This window comes from Oppia nitens, unplaced genomic scaffold (genome assembly GCF_028296485.1).
Source record: "Oppia nitens isolate AA-2021 unplaced genomic scaffold, nextdenovo-longstitch-racon4-pilon3 scaffold4_pilon_pilon_pilon, whole genome shotgun sequence".
Lineage (NCBI taxonomy): Eukaryota > Metazoa > Arthropoda > Arachnida > Sarcoptiformes > Oppiidae > Oppia > Oppia nitens.
Genome location: NW_026533232.1, coordinates 258,126 through 272,546, shown reverse-complemented (window position 1 = coordinate 272,546; position 14,421 = coordinate 258,126). Strand labels below are relative to the sequence as shown.

The following is a 14,421-nucleotide window of genomic DNA, read 5'->3' as shown; positions in this document are numbered from 1 at the left end:
CAGTGTGTAAATTTAAAAGCGGAATAAATAAAACTTTGATTACTCGAAAAGTATTACAGATATTTTAAGCAAATAAAGTTTAAAATAATCTGATATAATTAGGGTTTATAAAACTAAAATTTACTAGGTGACACCTCCTTTAACATTAAGGAGGTGGAAAAAAGTTTCAAAAATACATGCAAAAAAATCAAAAATTTCTTATTTTATTGTGTGTATATATTTGTAATATTTTGTATATATTAGTTTATAACTGTAAGTTAAAGTGTGATGGTTATAACAATGTTAATTTGTAATTATAAATATAGTATACTGTATATATATATATATATATATATATTTAATATTTCACTATTATAACTTATTTAAATATTGTTTAACAAAATTATAATAATAATAATAATTTAATTATAATTATCAACTATATCTGATCCCATCGATACCATTATTTTTGATGCTTAATCTAAAATTTGAAGTCAAAATTTTTAATAAAAATTCAATCAAATGTGTTATTGAAATTTAAAACAAAAAAAATTATTAACTGGAAAAAAATTTTTATTTAAAAAAATAAAATTAACAAATCTAATATAAACTTTTTTTTACACTTTTATTTTATTTTTTGTTTCAATTAAGTAACAATTGACGTAATAGAAAACAATTATTCAAGTGTTCAAGGTTATAGGATAAATTTTTTTTAAAAAAAATATTAAATCTAAATTTATATTTTTAAGTATTTAAAAAATAAATAAAATAACATAATTACTAGTTTATATAAATATATTTATATATATATGATAGTTATAAATTGTAAATAATTATTGATTAGTTTACACAATAATAATAATAATAATAATTTTTATACATTAATTTTATTAATTAATTACTTATTGTAATAATAGTAATAAATTTTTTAATAGCACCTCATTTAGCTATTAAAAACAGATATTCAATTGTATATAAATATTATTAAGTATTTAGCAATTTATATCAACAACAAAATAATTATTGTGCAATTAATTTAGATTCAATTATGTATATGTATTAACTAAACAACGACAACAAAATGATTTTAAAAATTTTATTTTTTAAAAAAAATTACCTAATTTAAACATTGAAAAATAAATAAAGTTATAAACAACAAATTTAATTTATATAATTATTTTAGTGAATAATTTATTAATAAAATATATATTGTTTGTTGTATTCAATGCTATTTTTGTTGTCAATCCTATATGATAACTAAATAGTAGATATACTATATATTTTGTTAATACATTGATTTGTAATAATTATAAATATAATATATATTTTTTAAAAAATGTTAACTATTTATAAAAGTATATTAACTAAAACTAATAATAATAATAATAACTTTTTATACCGTTTGTGTTCAACGATATTATCGTCAACGAAGCCATCGATTGCTGGAAAAGTGTTTCTAAATTCACGGCTAATGATGTCCACCACTACTACTACCACTGACACCGACGACAGTAACACCGATAACAATAGAGAAGCCGTTGGACAGCCAACAGTATTGCTAAGCAAACGTATGGGCGTATCAATTGTACGGCTAAATCGGCCAGAAAAACGCAATGCAATAATACCCGAAATGATCGATACGGTAATCGCTGGTCTAACCGATGCGGCAAACGATGAGTCTATTAAATTGGCGGTAATTACGGGAACCGGTGACTACTATTCGGCGGGCGATGATTTAAGTAAAAAAAAATTTTTTTGAAGTAATTTTTAATATTGTTTTGTTTTTATGCTAAACGTATAATCATATATATACTGTATTTTACCTGTAATTAACTGTAGATAACATTCAAAATGCATTGAAAAAATTTAACGGCGATATCTATCGTGCGACCGACGAATTTGCCGAAATGTTTCGGCAATTTGTGGCCGCATTTATCGATTTCCCTAAACCGTTGATCGCTGCCGTCAACGGACCGGCCATTGGTGTCGCGGCCACTACGCTGGCACTGGTCGACTGTGCAGTCGCATCGGATTCGGCCTATTTTTTGACACCGTTTTCAACGCTGGGACTGTCGGCCGAAGGTTGCTCGACCTATACATTCCCGCAGATTATGGGCCAATCAATGGCCGCACAAATGCTGTACTTCAGTCACAAGATGTCGGCCACTGAAGCCCTACAGTCGGGACTCGTATCGCGAGTCATACCCAGCGCTCAGTTCGATGAGTATATCGAAAACTGGATATTCGCCGATCGGACCGGTATTGTCAACACATGTTATCATCAGTCGATGCGTGCGTCCAAACAGTTGGTCCGATCGGCGGCCATACGCCGAGTGTTACACGAAGTCAACCGATCCGAGTGTTTGACAATTAAAGAACGTTTAGCATCTGATGAATCACTTAAAACCATTGATAAGTATTTCGGACGAAACAAACAGAAATCAATTTTAAATAAATAAAATAAAATAATAGTATTAATAATACTAATTAATCTACTAATTAATCTACTAATTAATCTACTAATTAATCTACTAATTAATCTACTAATTAATCTACTAATTAATAATTTTATACATGTTTTTATTTTTTTTTTAATTTTTAAAAATTAATTAAATCAATTACTAAGAAACTAAAAATCTATATAAATTGATAGATCATGTATATACAGTATATACAGTATATACAGTATATACGGGTATATAGTATTATACTATATACATATAGTTTTAGAGTTAATATAATTTTTTTAAATTGTTTTTTTTGTTGTTTAAAAATGTTTTCCATAATAATGATTGTAATAACAGTATTGACAGTTTATATTAAAAATAAAGTTACAGTAATTAGGCAATTATTAATTTTTGGGATAATTTTTAATATAAATTAGACCAGTCAAACATTTGAATTAATGCTTTAATGCTAATGATGACTACCATTGCCAGCACCGGTACTACTACTACTACTACTACTACTACTACTACTATTACTACTACTACTACTATTACTACTACTACTACTACTACTACTACTACTACTACTACTACTACTACTACTACTACTACTACTACTACTACTACTACTACTACTACTACTACTACTACTACTACTACTATCATAATGTAATAATAAAAATTTTAATAAAATAAATAAATAAATATTTTATCATTGTTTATGTAATTTTTCTAAAGCCAAATTTGAAAACCTTGTATTTTTCCAACCCTGATTACTACATAAATATTCTGTTTAAATGACATTGAATTTATCAAAATATATATTTATAATTTATATTTAGTTTAGGAATTTTTTATTATTAAATATTTATTGAAAACATTTTTCTAATATATAAAATATACTATCAATACAATTATAGATATGAATGTTGTATTATAATAATGAATATTAAAAAAATTTATTAAAAAAAAAACAATTTGTTGAATGTATTCAGGTTTTAGTACACGCGTTGTTAACAGATATATATGATATACATATATATACTGTTTCAATAATAATATTAATAATAATTATATAATAATTAAAATGTATATAAATTATGTGTAATTTTAGTATTAAGTATTTTTATAAACAATAAAATATTTATAACATAGTTTAACTTAACATTTTAATATTTTATTTTTTAAAATAATATAGTAATTATTTTTTAAAAATATACTTACATAAAGTGAATAGTTATAATTATTTTAAGTTTACATAATAATAATTTTTTTAAATACAGTATTTATTGTAAATGTAAATTGACCAAGGTGATTAATGTTTTGGATAATTTTAAACTAGATAAGATTATAATAGATAATTTTTTATTTTAATTAATTAATTGCATGATTGGCCATATAATCGACAGTTAAAAAAAATTGTAAAAATCATAGCCGACTGCAATTATCTGACCAATAATGCAATTATTATTTTTTTGTTGTTTAAATGAAGTATTTATAACTTTTTACGGCTAATAATGTCCACAACCACTGACACCAACGGCAATAATATCGTTAACAATAGAGAAGCCGATGATATACATCAACCAAATAACGTAATGCTAAGCAAACGTATGGGCGTATCAATTATACGGCTAAACCGACCAGAAAAATACAATGCACTGACACAACAAATGTATGGTCAGATTATTACTGGACTGAACGATGCGGCCACCGATGAGTCTATTAAGTTGGCATTAATTACGGGAACCGGTAGTTATTATTCTACTGGCAATGATATAGGTAACTGTGTGTCGGTGTCTGTCTGTACTATATATGAATGTATGTGTGTGTGTGTGTGTGTGTGTGTGTGTGTGTGTGTGTGTGTGTGTGTGTGTGTGTGTGTGTGTGTGTGATTGTGTGTATAAATCTTTAATTAATTATTATTTTATTATTTAAAGGTAACTTTGAAAACATGTACAAACAGACCAACGGTATCGACCAGTTTGTCGACGACACTGTTCGGCAATTTGTGGCCGCTTTTATCGATTTTCCGAAACCATTGATTGCTGCCGTCAACGGACCGGCTATTGGTGCGGCTGCCACTACGCTGGCACTGGTCGACTATGCGGTCGCATCGGATACGGCCTATTTTTCGACACCGTTTTCATCGTTAGGACTGTCGGCCGAAGGTTGCTCGACCTATACATTCCCGCAGATTATGGGCCAATCAATGGCTAAACAGATGTTGTATTTCAGTCACAAGATGTCGGCCACTGAAGCCCTACAGTCGGGACTCGTATCTCGAGTCATACCCAGTGCTCAGTTCGACGATTACATCGAAAACTGGATATTCGCCGATCGGACCGGTATTGTCAACACGTGTTATCCTCAGTCGATGCGTGCGTCCAAACAGTTGGTCCGATCGGCGGCCATACGCCGAGTGTTACACGAAGTCAACCGATCCGAGTGTTTGATACTTAAACAACGTTTCAATTCAGATGAATGTCTGGAAGCCATCGAAAAGTTTTTCGGACGAAAAAAAACAACAAAAAAATAAAATAAAAAAAATAAAATAAAACTTTATTAAAAAAAAATATTATATAGTAATAAATACATTTAACTTATGATATTGCTATTTATTTATTTATTATTATTATTTTGTTTGTTTAATAAACTGTATAATAAATAAAAACAATTTTTTATATAAATTAAAAACAAATTAAATTTAAAAAAAAATAAATAATTTCAATATCTATTTGTTACTTAATTGAATCAAAAAACAAAACTATTCAAAAAAGTTATACAATAAGTTTTTAAAAAATTTTAATAAAAATTATTGGCTTGAAAAAAATTAATTAAAAATAAATTAACCTATAACCTTGAACACTTTTGTTTGTTTGTTTGGTTTTTTGTTTGTTTAATTAAATAGCGATATAAATTCAAGTATCAATAATTTTGTTTATGTAGATAATTATTATAACATTTTATTACTATTTTTTAAAAATAGGCTAATATTTTTTTTATAAGATTAAAATCTTAAATACAAACAATTAATTTTATTTATATAAGTAGTTTAACTGTAATACAGTAAATATATATTAGTTAAACTAGAAAACAATTAATTAATTAATAATATTTACTATTAAAAGTGATGATTCATTTAAGTACAATATTATTATTATAATTAAGCTAATTATATAAATATTAGTTTAATAACTACTTTAATGATAAAATTAATTAAATCTAAAGTTTAAAAAATGTAATTTTATGATTATTAAATAACTTACATTATATTTTTTAGTAAATTTTAATAATAATAATAATAATAATAATAATAATAATAATAATAATAATAATAATAATAATAATAATAATAATAATAATAATAATAATAATAATAATAATAATAATAATTTTAACTTTAACTTTAAGATATATTGGTAAAATAACTTTATTATTAAGTGATAATTTTGTGCAAGTAATTTTTATTATTTATTAAAATAATAATAATATATACGATTAGCTGACTAAACAATTTATATAATGACGTTTTAAATGATTATTTATTTGGTGTTTTTGTTTATTATGTTTAGAAAAGTTTCATTAACTTAAACGACATATTTTGAATATTTTTTTCATAATAAAAAAAATATTTTATTACTTAATACATTATATGAAAAAAAAACAATTGTTAAATCTATTATATACTATAGTAAACCATTTTTATTTTAAATTTTTTTCTATAGACTTGAATATAATGACTATAACTATCAGTACCGGTACCATCACCACCACTACCACCACCACGACCACCACCACCACTACCACCAACACAATCACCATCACCAGCGCCATCAGCACCGCTGATACAATTGTTAGGCAACCAAATGTATTATTAAGCAAACGTATGGGTGTAGCAATCATACGACTAAACCGACCGCACAAATACAATGCATGGACACAACAAATGTACGACACAGTAGCCAATGGACTAAACGATGCGGCAACCGATGAGTCCATTAAGTTGGCCCTAATTACGGGAACCGGTAGTTTCTATTCGACGGGCATTGATTTAAGTAAATATTTATAATTTAAAAAAAAAGAAAAAAGTTTAGTTTAAATAAAAGTGATTTAGTTGTTATTTTTATTAAATATCAATAATATTGATTCAATATATATCTTATAGATAATTATGAAAAATCATTGAAACATTTTGATGGAGATATGAATCATATTGTAGACAATATGATCGAAAAGTTTCGGCAATTTGTGGCCGCGTTTATCGATTTCCCTAAACCGTTGATCGCTGCCGTAAACGGACCGGCCATTGGTGTGGCGGCCACTACACTGGGACTGGTCGACTGTTTAGTCGCCTCGGATTCGGCCTATTTTTCGACACCGTTTTCATCAATGGGAATGTCGGCCGAAGGTTGCTCGACCTATACATTCCCGCAGATTATGGGCCAATCAATGGCCGCACAAATGTTGTATTTTAATCACAAGATGTCGGCCACTGAGGCCCTGCAGTCGGGATTTGTGTCGCGAGTCATACCCAGCGCTCAGTTCGATGATTACATCGAGAGCTGGATATTCGCCGATCGGACCGGTATTGTCAACACATGTTATCCTCAGTCGATGCGTGCGACTAAAGAGTTGGTCCGATCGGCGGCCATACGCCGAGTGTTACATGAGGTCAACCGTTCCGAGTGTTTGATACTTCGCGATCGTTTCAATTCAGATGAATGTCTGGAAGCCATCGAAAAGATTTTCGGACGAAACAAACAAAAATAACTAAAAAAAAATTAATTTAGTTTACAAATAAAAAAATACTGTATTTATAAATCAATAAATCTATGACATAATAAATTTTTTAAAATTTATTAAAGATTAGATAAATACTATATTTATTGGTATAAAAAGTACTGTATATTATTACTGTTAAAAAAAATTATTATCAAATATTTACAAATTTTTCTATTTATTATAATTAATAAATAAAAATATTGTTAATATTAATAATATATAGATATATTGATAAAATAAATTTATTATTCATTGATGATTTTGTGCAAATAATATTTATTTTTTATTAAAAAAAAATAAATTAATAATTTATATAATTATATGACTAAACAATTTATATAAAGACGTTTTAAATGAGTATTTATTTGATGTTTTTGTTTATTATGTTTAGATGAAAGTTTCATTAACTAAAACTACATATTTTAATAAAATTTTGTTTATAATATTAAAAATAAAATAAAGATTTTTTATAATTTTTTTTTTCGTTATAGAAATTACTTAACACTTAATAATTATGAAAACAATTGTTAAAATCTATTATATACTAGTAAATCATTTTTTTTTAATTTTTCATATCTTTCGACACCGTTTTCATCGCTAGGACTGTCGGCCGAATGTTGTCCAGTTTGTCGACACCACTGTTCGGCAATTTGTGGCTTCGTTTATCAATTTTCCCTAAACCGTTGATCGCTGCGGTAAACGGCAGCGGCCATTGGTGTAGCGGCCCCACTACACTGGCACTGGTCGACTGTGTAGTCGTATCGGATTCGGCCTATTTTTCGACACCGTTTTCATCGCTAGGATTGTCGGTCGAATGTTGCTCGACTTATACGTTCCCGCAGATTATGGGCCAATCAATGGCCGCACAAATGTTGTATTTTAATCACAAGATGTCGGCCACTGAGGCCCTACAGTCGGGACTCGTATCGCGAGTCATACCCAGTGCTGAGTTTGACGATTACATCGAGAATTGGATATTCGCCGAACGCATCGGTATTGTCAACACATGTTATCCTCAGTCGATGCGTGCGTCCAAACAGTTGGTCCGATCGGCGGCCATACGATGAGTGTTACATGAGGTCAACCGTTCCGAATGTTTGATACTTCGCGATCGTTACAATTCAGATGAATGTCTGGAAGTCATCGATAAGTTTTTCGGACGAAACAAACGAGAAATAATTAAAACTTAAAAAATAAAATTTAAAAAAAAATAATAAAACTATAGTTAAAAATATTTAATATTATAGTAAAATATACCGTTAGTTTTGTAGTAATAAATTCATTAAACTAAAATTATTTCTATTTATATATAAATTATATTTTTGGTTAAGAAACTGAAATAAATAAAAAAAAACTTTTATTTTTATTAAAAACAAATTAAATAATTAAAATTTATTATCAATGTCTGTTTGTTACTTAATTTAAACAAAACTGTTTTCAAAAAGTTATACAACTTATAAGTTATAAAATTGAAAAATACATATTTATTAAGATTATATTAAATTAATTAAAGTTTTATTTTAATTAAAAAATAATACATACAATACATTTTTTCAATTAAATTTAATAGAAAAATTAAAAAATTAGAAATATATATTTTCTATAAATATTTAGTAATAAAATTATAGTAGAAATTATAGACTAAATAGTAATTTACTAATTAATAATCTAAATTAAAAGTAAAAGTATTGTTTCTTATATTAAAATTAAAATTTATATATATAAAAGGATTAATTATTTTTTTAAAATAAATTTTTAAAACTGATAAAAAATTTATATGAAATAATAATTTTTATATAATTTTTTATACAAATTTTCTTTTACTTTGCGGCGGCGAAAACGATCGACGATTCTGTAAACTGTATTCCATTCGTTGACATCGTTCGTCGTCCATAATTAGTATCTTGATATCAGCCGTACCGGACAAACACGATTCGAATACAGTTTTCTTTTTGTCCTGAATTTTGAACAGTCCTTCGCAAGTCCAGAATATGCTGAACGCTCTACTTTGAAAGCCATGTCTGAACATTAACTCAATATATTCGTTGTTTTCTCTACCTTATATAAAAAAAATAAATATATTTACGATAATATCAAATTAATATTAATATATATATATATATATAAAAATTTCTAAAAAAAAATAATTACTGTTAACGGGCCAGTTTGGTGCTTTTTTAAAATATTCCTTCTGAATATAGCTAGCAAGTACTAAGCAAGCATCATTTAAATATGTTCTATGTTCTATATTAACATTTTCCATAATTTCGTAGACAAATTGTTTGAAAAAATTTGTAAAATTATCAAATTCTTTCGATACATCTTTATTATACATTGGTCTATGACTAAATGATTTTTCTATTTCAATCATATTGATAGAGCCAACGCCATTTAATGCCGATAGTGTTTCATTACGATTATCATCCAATGCTTTAACAATATTAGGATAATTCGTTTTCAAAACCATTATAATCAGTTTATTTTGGGCCACTAAATATGTATCATTGGAATTTGAAATAAATTTCTAAATTTAAATTAATATATAAATTTTTCTTTTAATAAATTATAATAAATATGTACTAAATTAACAAACAACTTACAAATGGTTTGTGTTGCGACTGATTTTGAAAAGCTTTTGTCTCCTTAAATTGAATAAAATAAAATTACAAAATCAAAAGATATATTAATTTAATGTTTAATTATATATATTTTTATTAAATATGATTTTCTAACTATAAAATTAATTTTATAAGCTTACTGAAACTATTGAGTCATGTTTAAATGATTGTGATTCAAATGATGATGGCTGTTCAAATGATTGATGTTCCATATTATTCTTTAAAAAAATTTTGATTAATCATTTTAAATGTTTATAAATTAGTATAAATAAATAAATTACTTGCATGGCATGGCCATAATAAGTTTGCATTTTTAAATCGTTTTCCATCTTTTCACATAAAATAGTGTCTAAAACTAAAATTTTAATTTCAGGTTTTCCAGTTAAACACGATTCAAAAGTTTCTTTAGCAGTATTTATATCGTTAATGTTGATTATTCCGAAACATGTTATAAAAATATCATTACCATGATATTTACGACCATGTGAGAAATTTAATTCTAGACGCGTAAAACAGTTTTGTCCTTGAAAATTAATTAATTAATTAAAAAAAAGTTAAATATATAATTTGTAAATAATTATAATTATAATTACAATTATAATAAAATATAATTATATATATATAAAATAGTTATTTTACCTTGCTGCGGCCATTTTGACGTTATCTTAAAATATGCAATATGAATTTGATCGGCAAGTAGTGAACAAATATCAACTAAATATGATTTATTTTCGATGTTAATATTATTTAAATTTTCTTTAACGTAATCGTAAAAGTTTTGACGAAATTCATCATAGTATTTATTTGTATCATTATTATTTTGATGTTTAATAATATAAAATTTTTCTTTATTAATTATATTACTTATACAATTGCCATTCAGTTGTTTTAAAGTTTCATCTAGATTTAAATGCAATGATTTGGCAATATTTGGATAAATACATTCAATTTCAGCTAATAGTTCCTGTCTTAGTTCAATTGAACTAGACTGATGATTTTGTTTAAACATTTTTCGAGTTGTAATAGTTAAAAATTAAAAAAATAAACATTTTTTATATAAATAAATCATATTGCTATTTAATTTATTATAAAACATACCTATTTAACTTATTTATATACCACAATTTTTATTTATTAATAATACATTACTACTATAAGATAAAACAAAACTTAATTAAATATATTTAGATTATATATTATATGTTTCAAGTGTTTATTCTTCGAATTTTGAGATATAAAGTGCAAACGTTATAATTATAATTATTTTTATTAATCTAATAAAATATTATTTATGAAATCATAAATTATTAATCTAATAAAATATTATTTATGAAATCATAAATTATTAATTTTATAATATCTTGTTTTATGTTTAATATTATATATTTAATTTAATCAATATTTGATATTCATAAGAGTTAGATTATATATATAAATATATTAATTAATACTAATTTTTTATAAGAAAATATATTTTGTATATTTCTAAATATCATAGATTAAAAAATGATTTTATCTTAATTATAATATTTTATCATTTTATTTAATTTATATAATAATATTTAACATTAAATTGCAGTAAAATTAATTATTTTAAATTTATTTATTTGAAATATCTTTTATTTATATTAATTTTATTTATTTATTAATATTAATTTACATTATTAATATTTCCTTTATTTATTTAATTTATTTATTTATATTAATTTATTCTATTATATTAATTTTATTTATTTATTTATATTAATTTATTCTATTATATTAATTTATTTAATTTATATTAATTTTATTTATATTAATTTTATTTATATTAATTTTATTTATATTAATTTTATTTATATTAATTTTATTTATTTATTAATATTAACATTTTATTTATATCTTATAATATGCCAATTTTTAATTCTCCATTTTGTAACATACGTTCAACTTGCTTGCATTTATCATTATCAAGTAACAAAACTTTTATATCAGGTGTGCCATAGAAATAACACTGAAAAGTGCTAGCATTTGGTCGTTTATCTTCGACTTTGATTATACCTTCGCACGACCAAACTATATCATTTGCACCATAAGTATAATGATCTTTAGTTAATAGTTCGATATAATCGGATTGAGTAACTCCTATTAATTTTTTTAATAATTAAAAAAAGTAAATTTTTTAAATTAAATTTTTTAATAAAAAAAAATTAATTTATTTTTCGTTACCTACTGCAGGCCATCTTGGAAAACGGTTAAAATATTCTTGATGAATGTAATTGGCTAGTTTATTTCTAGCTTCGTGCAGTACGCCACGATATTTTGGTACTGTTTTCATTATAATATTATCAACATACAATTCTATTTCTCGGCTATAATCTGTCCAAACTTTAACACCATCATCGTAACCAGTATGTAGTACTGAAAAATGTTTATTAATCTGAGCAATCTGCAATGCACCTTTAGCCTGTAGCATATTCAATGTTGCCTCACGATTGACATCTAAAGAATTGGCTGTTAATGGATATGACGAACGAATTCTATCCATAATAAAAGGACTCTGAGCTACAGTTAAAGCTAGATCTTCGTCAGACATTTTTTTTATTATTGAAAATTAATTTAAGTTAATTTGATAGTTAATAAATAGTACTAATAATTTATTAATAAATATAAAAATAATAATTTATTAATTAAATAAAGAAATATAGTGTTAATTTTATTTTATAAACTAAAAAAATTTGTTTGAAATCTAAAAAAATATATAATATAATGTTTCTTTATATATATTAGATAATTTTAGAATTATCATATGTATTATTAATCTTTTTTTATATATTTAGCTTAATAATATTTTTTCCGATTGATTATAAAAATTGCATAAACAAATTTTTATGATTAAATTAAGCTTTTCCATTTAAAGGCTTAACAATAATTAAGTTGTTAATTTTTTTGTTGAAATTTCTGATATCTTTACAAATGATATTAATGTATAATATTTCTAAATTTTATTTGACAAACACTTGACATTTTATTATCATTTTTTTTATCAAATTTAAATAACTTATAATAATTTTTATTTGGGTAATTAATATTATATATTTCATTAATATATTATTTTTTTATTTTTAATAATATTTTATCAATAAATAATATTTTTCTATTTATTTAATAGTTAATTATCTAATAATTTTACTTTACTTAATAATTAAAATAGTCTTGTTATTAAAATAGTATTTTTTTGTCATGAATATGTATTATAGTTCTGTAATCTATTGAATATGTTTATATATATATCTAATAATAAATGTATGATTTTACAAATGATTTTTTTTAATGATAAAATATACTCAACATTAGGCATGTATATAATAATAATAGATTAACAATATAAAAATATATTTCAAAATGTATTTTTTCATTTACTAAAACTGTATAATAGCTCAAAAAAACTTTATATATTAAAAACAAATAAAATTTTAAAAAAAAAAATTGATATATGTTTTCATTTACTAATTAACTGATTCAAAATAAAAATAAAAGTTAATTAAATATATTTAGATTATATATTATATGTTTCAAGTGTTTATTCTTCGAATTTTGAGATATAAAGTGCAAACGTTATAATTATAATTATTTTTATTAATCTAATAAAATATTATTTATGAAATCATAAATTATTAATTTTATAATATCTTGTTTTATGTTTAATATTATATATTTAATTTAATCAATATTTGATATTCATAAGAGTTAGATTATATATATAAATATATTAATTAATACTAATTTTTTATAAGAAAATATATTTTGTATATTTCTAAATATCATAGATTAAAAAATGATTTTATCTTAATTATAATATTTTATCATTTTATTTAATTTATATAATAATATTTAACATTAAATTGCAGTAAAATTAATTATTTTAAATTTATTTATTTGAAATATCTTTTATATATATTAATTCTATTTATTTATTAATATTAATTTACATTATTAATATTACCTTTATTTATTTTATTTATTTTTATTAAATTACGAATTCTATCCATAATAAAAAGGACTCTGAGCTACAGTTAAAGCTAGATCTTCGTCAGAAATTTTTTTTATTATTATTGAAAATTTGTTAAAAAGTTAATTTGATAGTTAATAAATAGTACTAATAATTTTATTAATAAATATAAAAATAATAATTTATTAATTGAATAAAGAAATATAGTGTTAATTTTATTTTATAAATTTAAAAAAATTTGTTTGAAATCTAAAAAAATATATAATATAATGTTTCTTTATATATATTAGATAATTTTAGAATTATCATATGTACTATTAATCTTTTTTTTATATATATATTTAGCTTAATAATATTTTTTCCGATTGATTATAAAAATTGCATAAAAATTTCTGATATCTTTACAAATGATATTAATGTATAATATTTCTAAATTTTATTTGACAAACACTAGACATTTTATTATCATTTTTTTATCAAATTTAAATAATTTATAATAATTTTTATTTGGGTAATTAATATTATATATTTCATTAATATATTATTTTTTTTATTTTTAATTATATTTTATCAATAAATAATATTTTTCTATTTATTTAAT

At 23.2% G+C, this 14,421-nt stretch overlaps 6 protein-coding genes across 6 annotated transcripts; 4 read left to right on the top strand and 2 right to left on the bottom strand.

The window, feature by feature from the left end:
- The first annotated feature begins 1,453 nt into the window (after window positions 1–1,453).
- LOC128959688 (enoyl-CoA delta isomerase 2-like) lies at window positions 1,454–2,438 on the top strand. The gene is made up of 2 exons (XM_054305689.1): window positions 1,454–1,718; window positions 1,819–2,438. The coding sequence occupies exons 1-2, from the start codon at window positions 1,454–1,456 to the stop codon at window positions 2,436–2,438; spliced, it is 885 nt and encodes a 294-aa protein (XP_054161664.1).
- Window positions 2,439–3,943: 1,505 nt separating this feature from the next.
- Window positions 3,944–4,965, top strand: LOC128959686 (enoyl-CoA delta isomerase 2-like). Its single transcript, XM_054305688.1, has 2 exons — window positions 3,944–4,208; window positions 4,367–4,965. Exons 1-2 carry the CDS (start codon window positions 3,944–3,946, stop codon window positions 4,963–4,965), a joined length of 864 nt encoding a protein of 287 aa, XP_054161663.1.
- A 1,200-nt stretch (window positions 4,966–6,165) lies between these two features.
- LOC128959685 (enoyl-CoA delta isomerase 2-like) lies at window positions 6,166–7,247 on the top strand. Its single transcript, XM_054305687.1, has 2 exons — window positions 6,166–6,484; window positions 6,595–7,247. The coding sequence occupies exons 1-2, from the start codon at window positions 6,166–6,168 to the stop codon at window positions 7,197–7,199; spliced, it is 924 nt and encodes a 307-aa protein (XP_054161662.1). The 3' UTR covers window positions 7,200–7,247.
- Window positions 7,248–7,825: 578 nt separating this feature from the next.
- On the top strand, window positions 7,826–8,278 carry LOC128959684 (enoyl-CoA delta isomerase 2-like). Its single transcript, XM_054305686.1, has one exon. The coding sequence runs from the start codon at window positions 7,826–7,828 to the stop codon at window positions 8,276–8,278; it is 453 nt and encodes a 150-aa protein (XP_054161661.1).
- Window positions 8,279–9,015: 737 nt separating this feature from the next.
- On the bottom strand, window positions 9,016–10,876 carry LOC128959682 (uncharacterized). The gene is made up of 6 exons (XM_054305684.1): window positions 10,469–10,876; window positions 10,111–10,352; window positions 9,970–10,047; window positions 9,812–9,853; window positions 9,363–9,735; window positions 9,016–9,269 (listed from the first exon to the last, which is right to left on the bottom strand). Exons 1-6 carry the CDS (start codon window positions 10,836–10,838, stop codon window positions 9,016–9,018), a joined length of 1,359 nt encoding a protein of 452 aa, XP_054161659.1. The 5' UTR covers window positions 10,839–10,876.
- Window positions 10,877–11,711: 835 nt separating this feature from the next.
- Window positions 11,712–12,404, bottom strand: LOC128959681 (uncharacterized). Its single transcript, XM_054305683.1, has 2 exons — window positions 12,038–12,404; window positions 11,712–11,953 (listed from the first exon to the last, which is right to left on the bottom strand). The coding sequence occupies exons 1-2, from the start codon at window positions 12,402–12,404 to the stop codon at window positions 11,712–11,714; spliced, it is 609 nt and encodes a 202-aa protein (XP_054161658.1).
- Between the last annotated feature and the right edge of the window lie 2,017 nt (window positions 12,405–14,421).

What these genes read in the sequence shown, in the direction of transcription:
- LOC128959684 (XM_054305686.1), top strand. Translation starts at nt 7,826, where the DNA reads ATGTTGTCCAGTTTGTCGACACCACTGTTCGGCAATTTGTGGCTTCGT.
- LOC128959682 (XM_054305684.1), bottom strand. Translation starts at nt 10,838, where the DNA reads ATGTTTAAACAAAATCATCAGTCTAGTTCAATTGAACTAAGACAGGAA. An exon ending in AGTCGCAACACAAACCATTT is followed by an intron (nt 9,736 to 9,811) that starts GTAAGTTGTTTG and finishes ATTTAAATTTAG; the next exon opens with AAATTTATTTCAAATTCCAA. An exon ending in ACCAAACTGGCCCGTTAACA is followed by an intron (nt 9,270 to 9,362) that starts GTAATTATTTTT and finishes TTTTTATATAAG; the next exon opens with GTAGAGAAAACAACGAATAT.
- LOC128959686 (XM_054305688.1), top strand. Translation starts at nt 3,944, where the DNA reads ATGTCCACAACCACTGACACCAACGGCAATAATATCGTTAACAATAGA. An exon ending in TTCTACTGGCAATGATATAG is followed by an intron (nt 4,209 to 4,366) that starts GTAACTGTGTGT and finishes TATTATTTAAAG; the next exon opens with GTAACTTTGAAAACATGTAC.
- LOC128959685 (XM_054305687.1), top strand. Translation starts at nt 6,166, where the DNA reads ATGACTATAACTATCAGTACCGGTACCATCACCACCACTACCACCACC. An exon ending in TTCGACGGGCATTGATTTAA is followed by an intron (nt 6,485 to 6,594) that starts GTAAATATTTAT and finishes TATATCTTATAG; the next exon opens with ATAATTATGAAAAATCATTG.
- LOC128959681 (XM_054305683.1), bottom strand. Translation starts at nt 12,404, where the DNA reads ATGTCTGACGAAGATCTAGCTTTAACTGTAGCTCAGAGTCCTTTTATT. An exon ending in TCCAAGATGGCCTGCAGTAG is followed by an intron (nt 11,954 to 12,037) that starts GTAACGAAAAAT and finishes AAAAATTAATAG; the next exon opens with GAGTTACTCAATCCGATTAT.
- LOC128959688 (XM_054305689.1), top strand. Translation starts at nt 1,454, where the DNA reads ATGTCCACCACTACTACTACCACTGACACCGACGACAGTAACACCGAT. An exon ending in TTCGGCGGGCGATGATTTAA is followed by an intron (nt 1,719 to 1,818) that starts GTAAAAAAAAAT and finishes AATTAACTGTAG; the next exon opens with ATAACATTCAAAATGCATTG.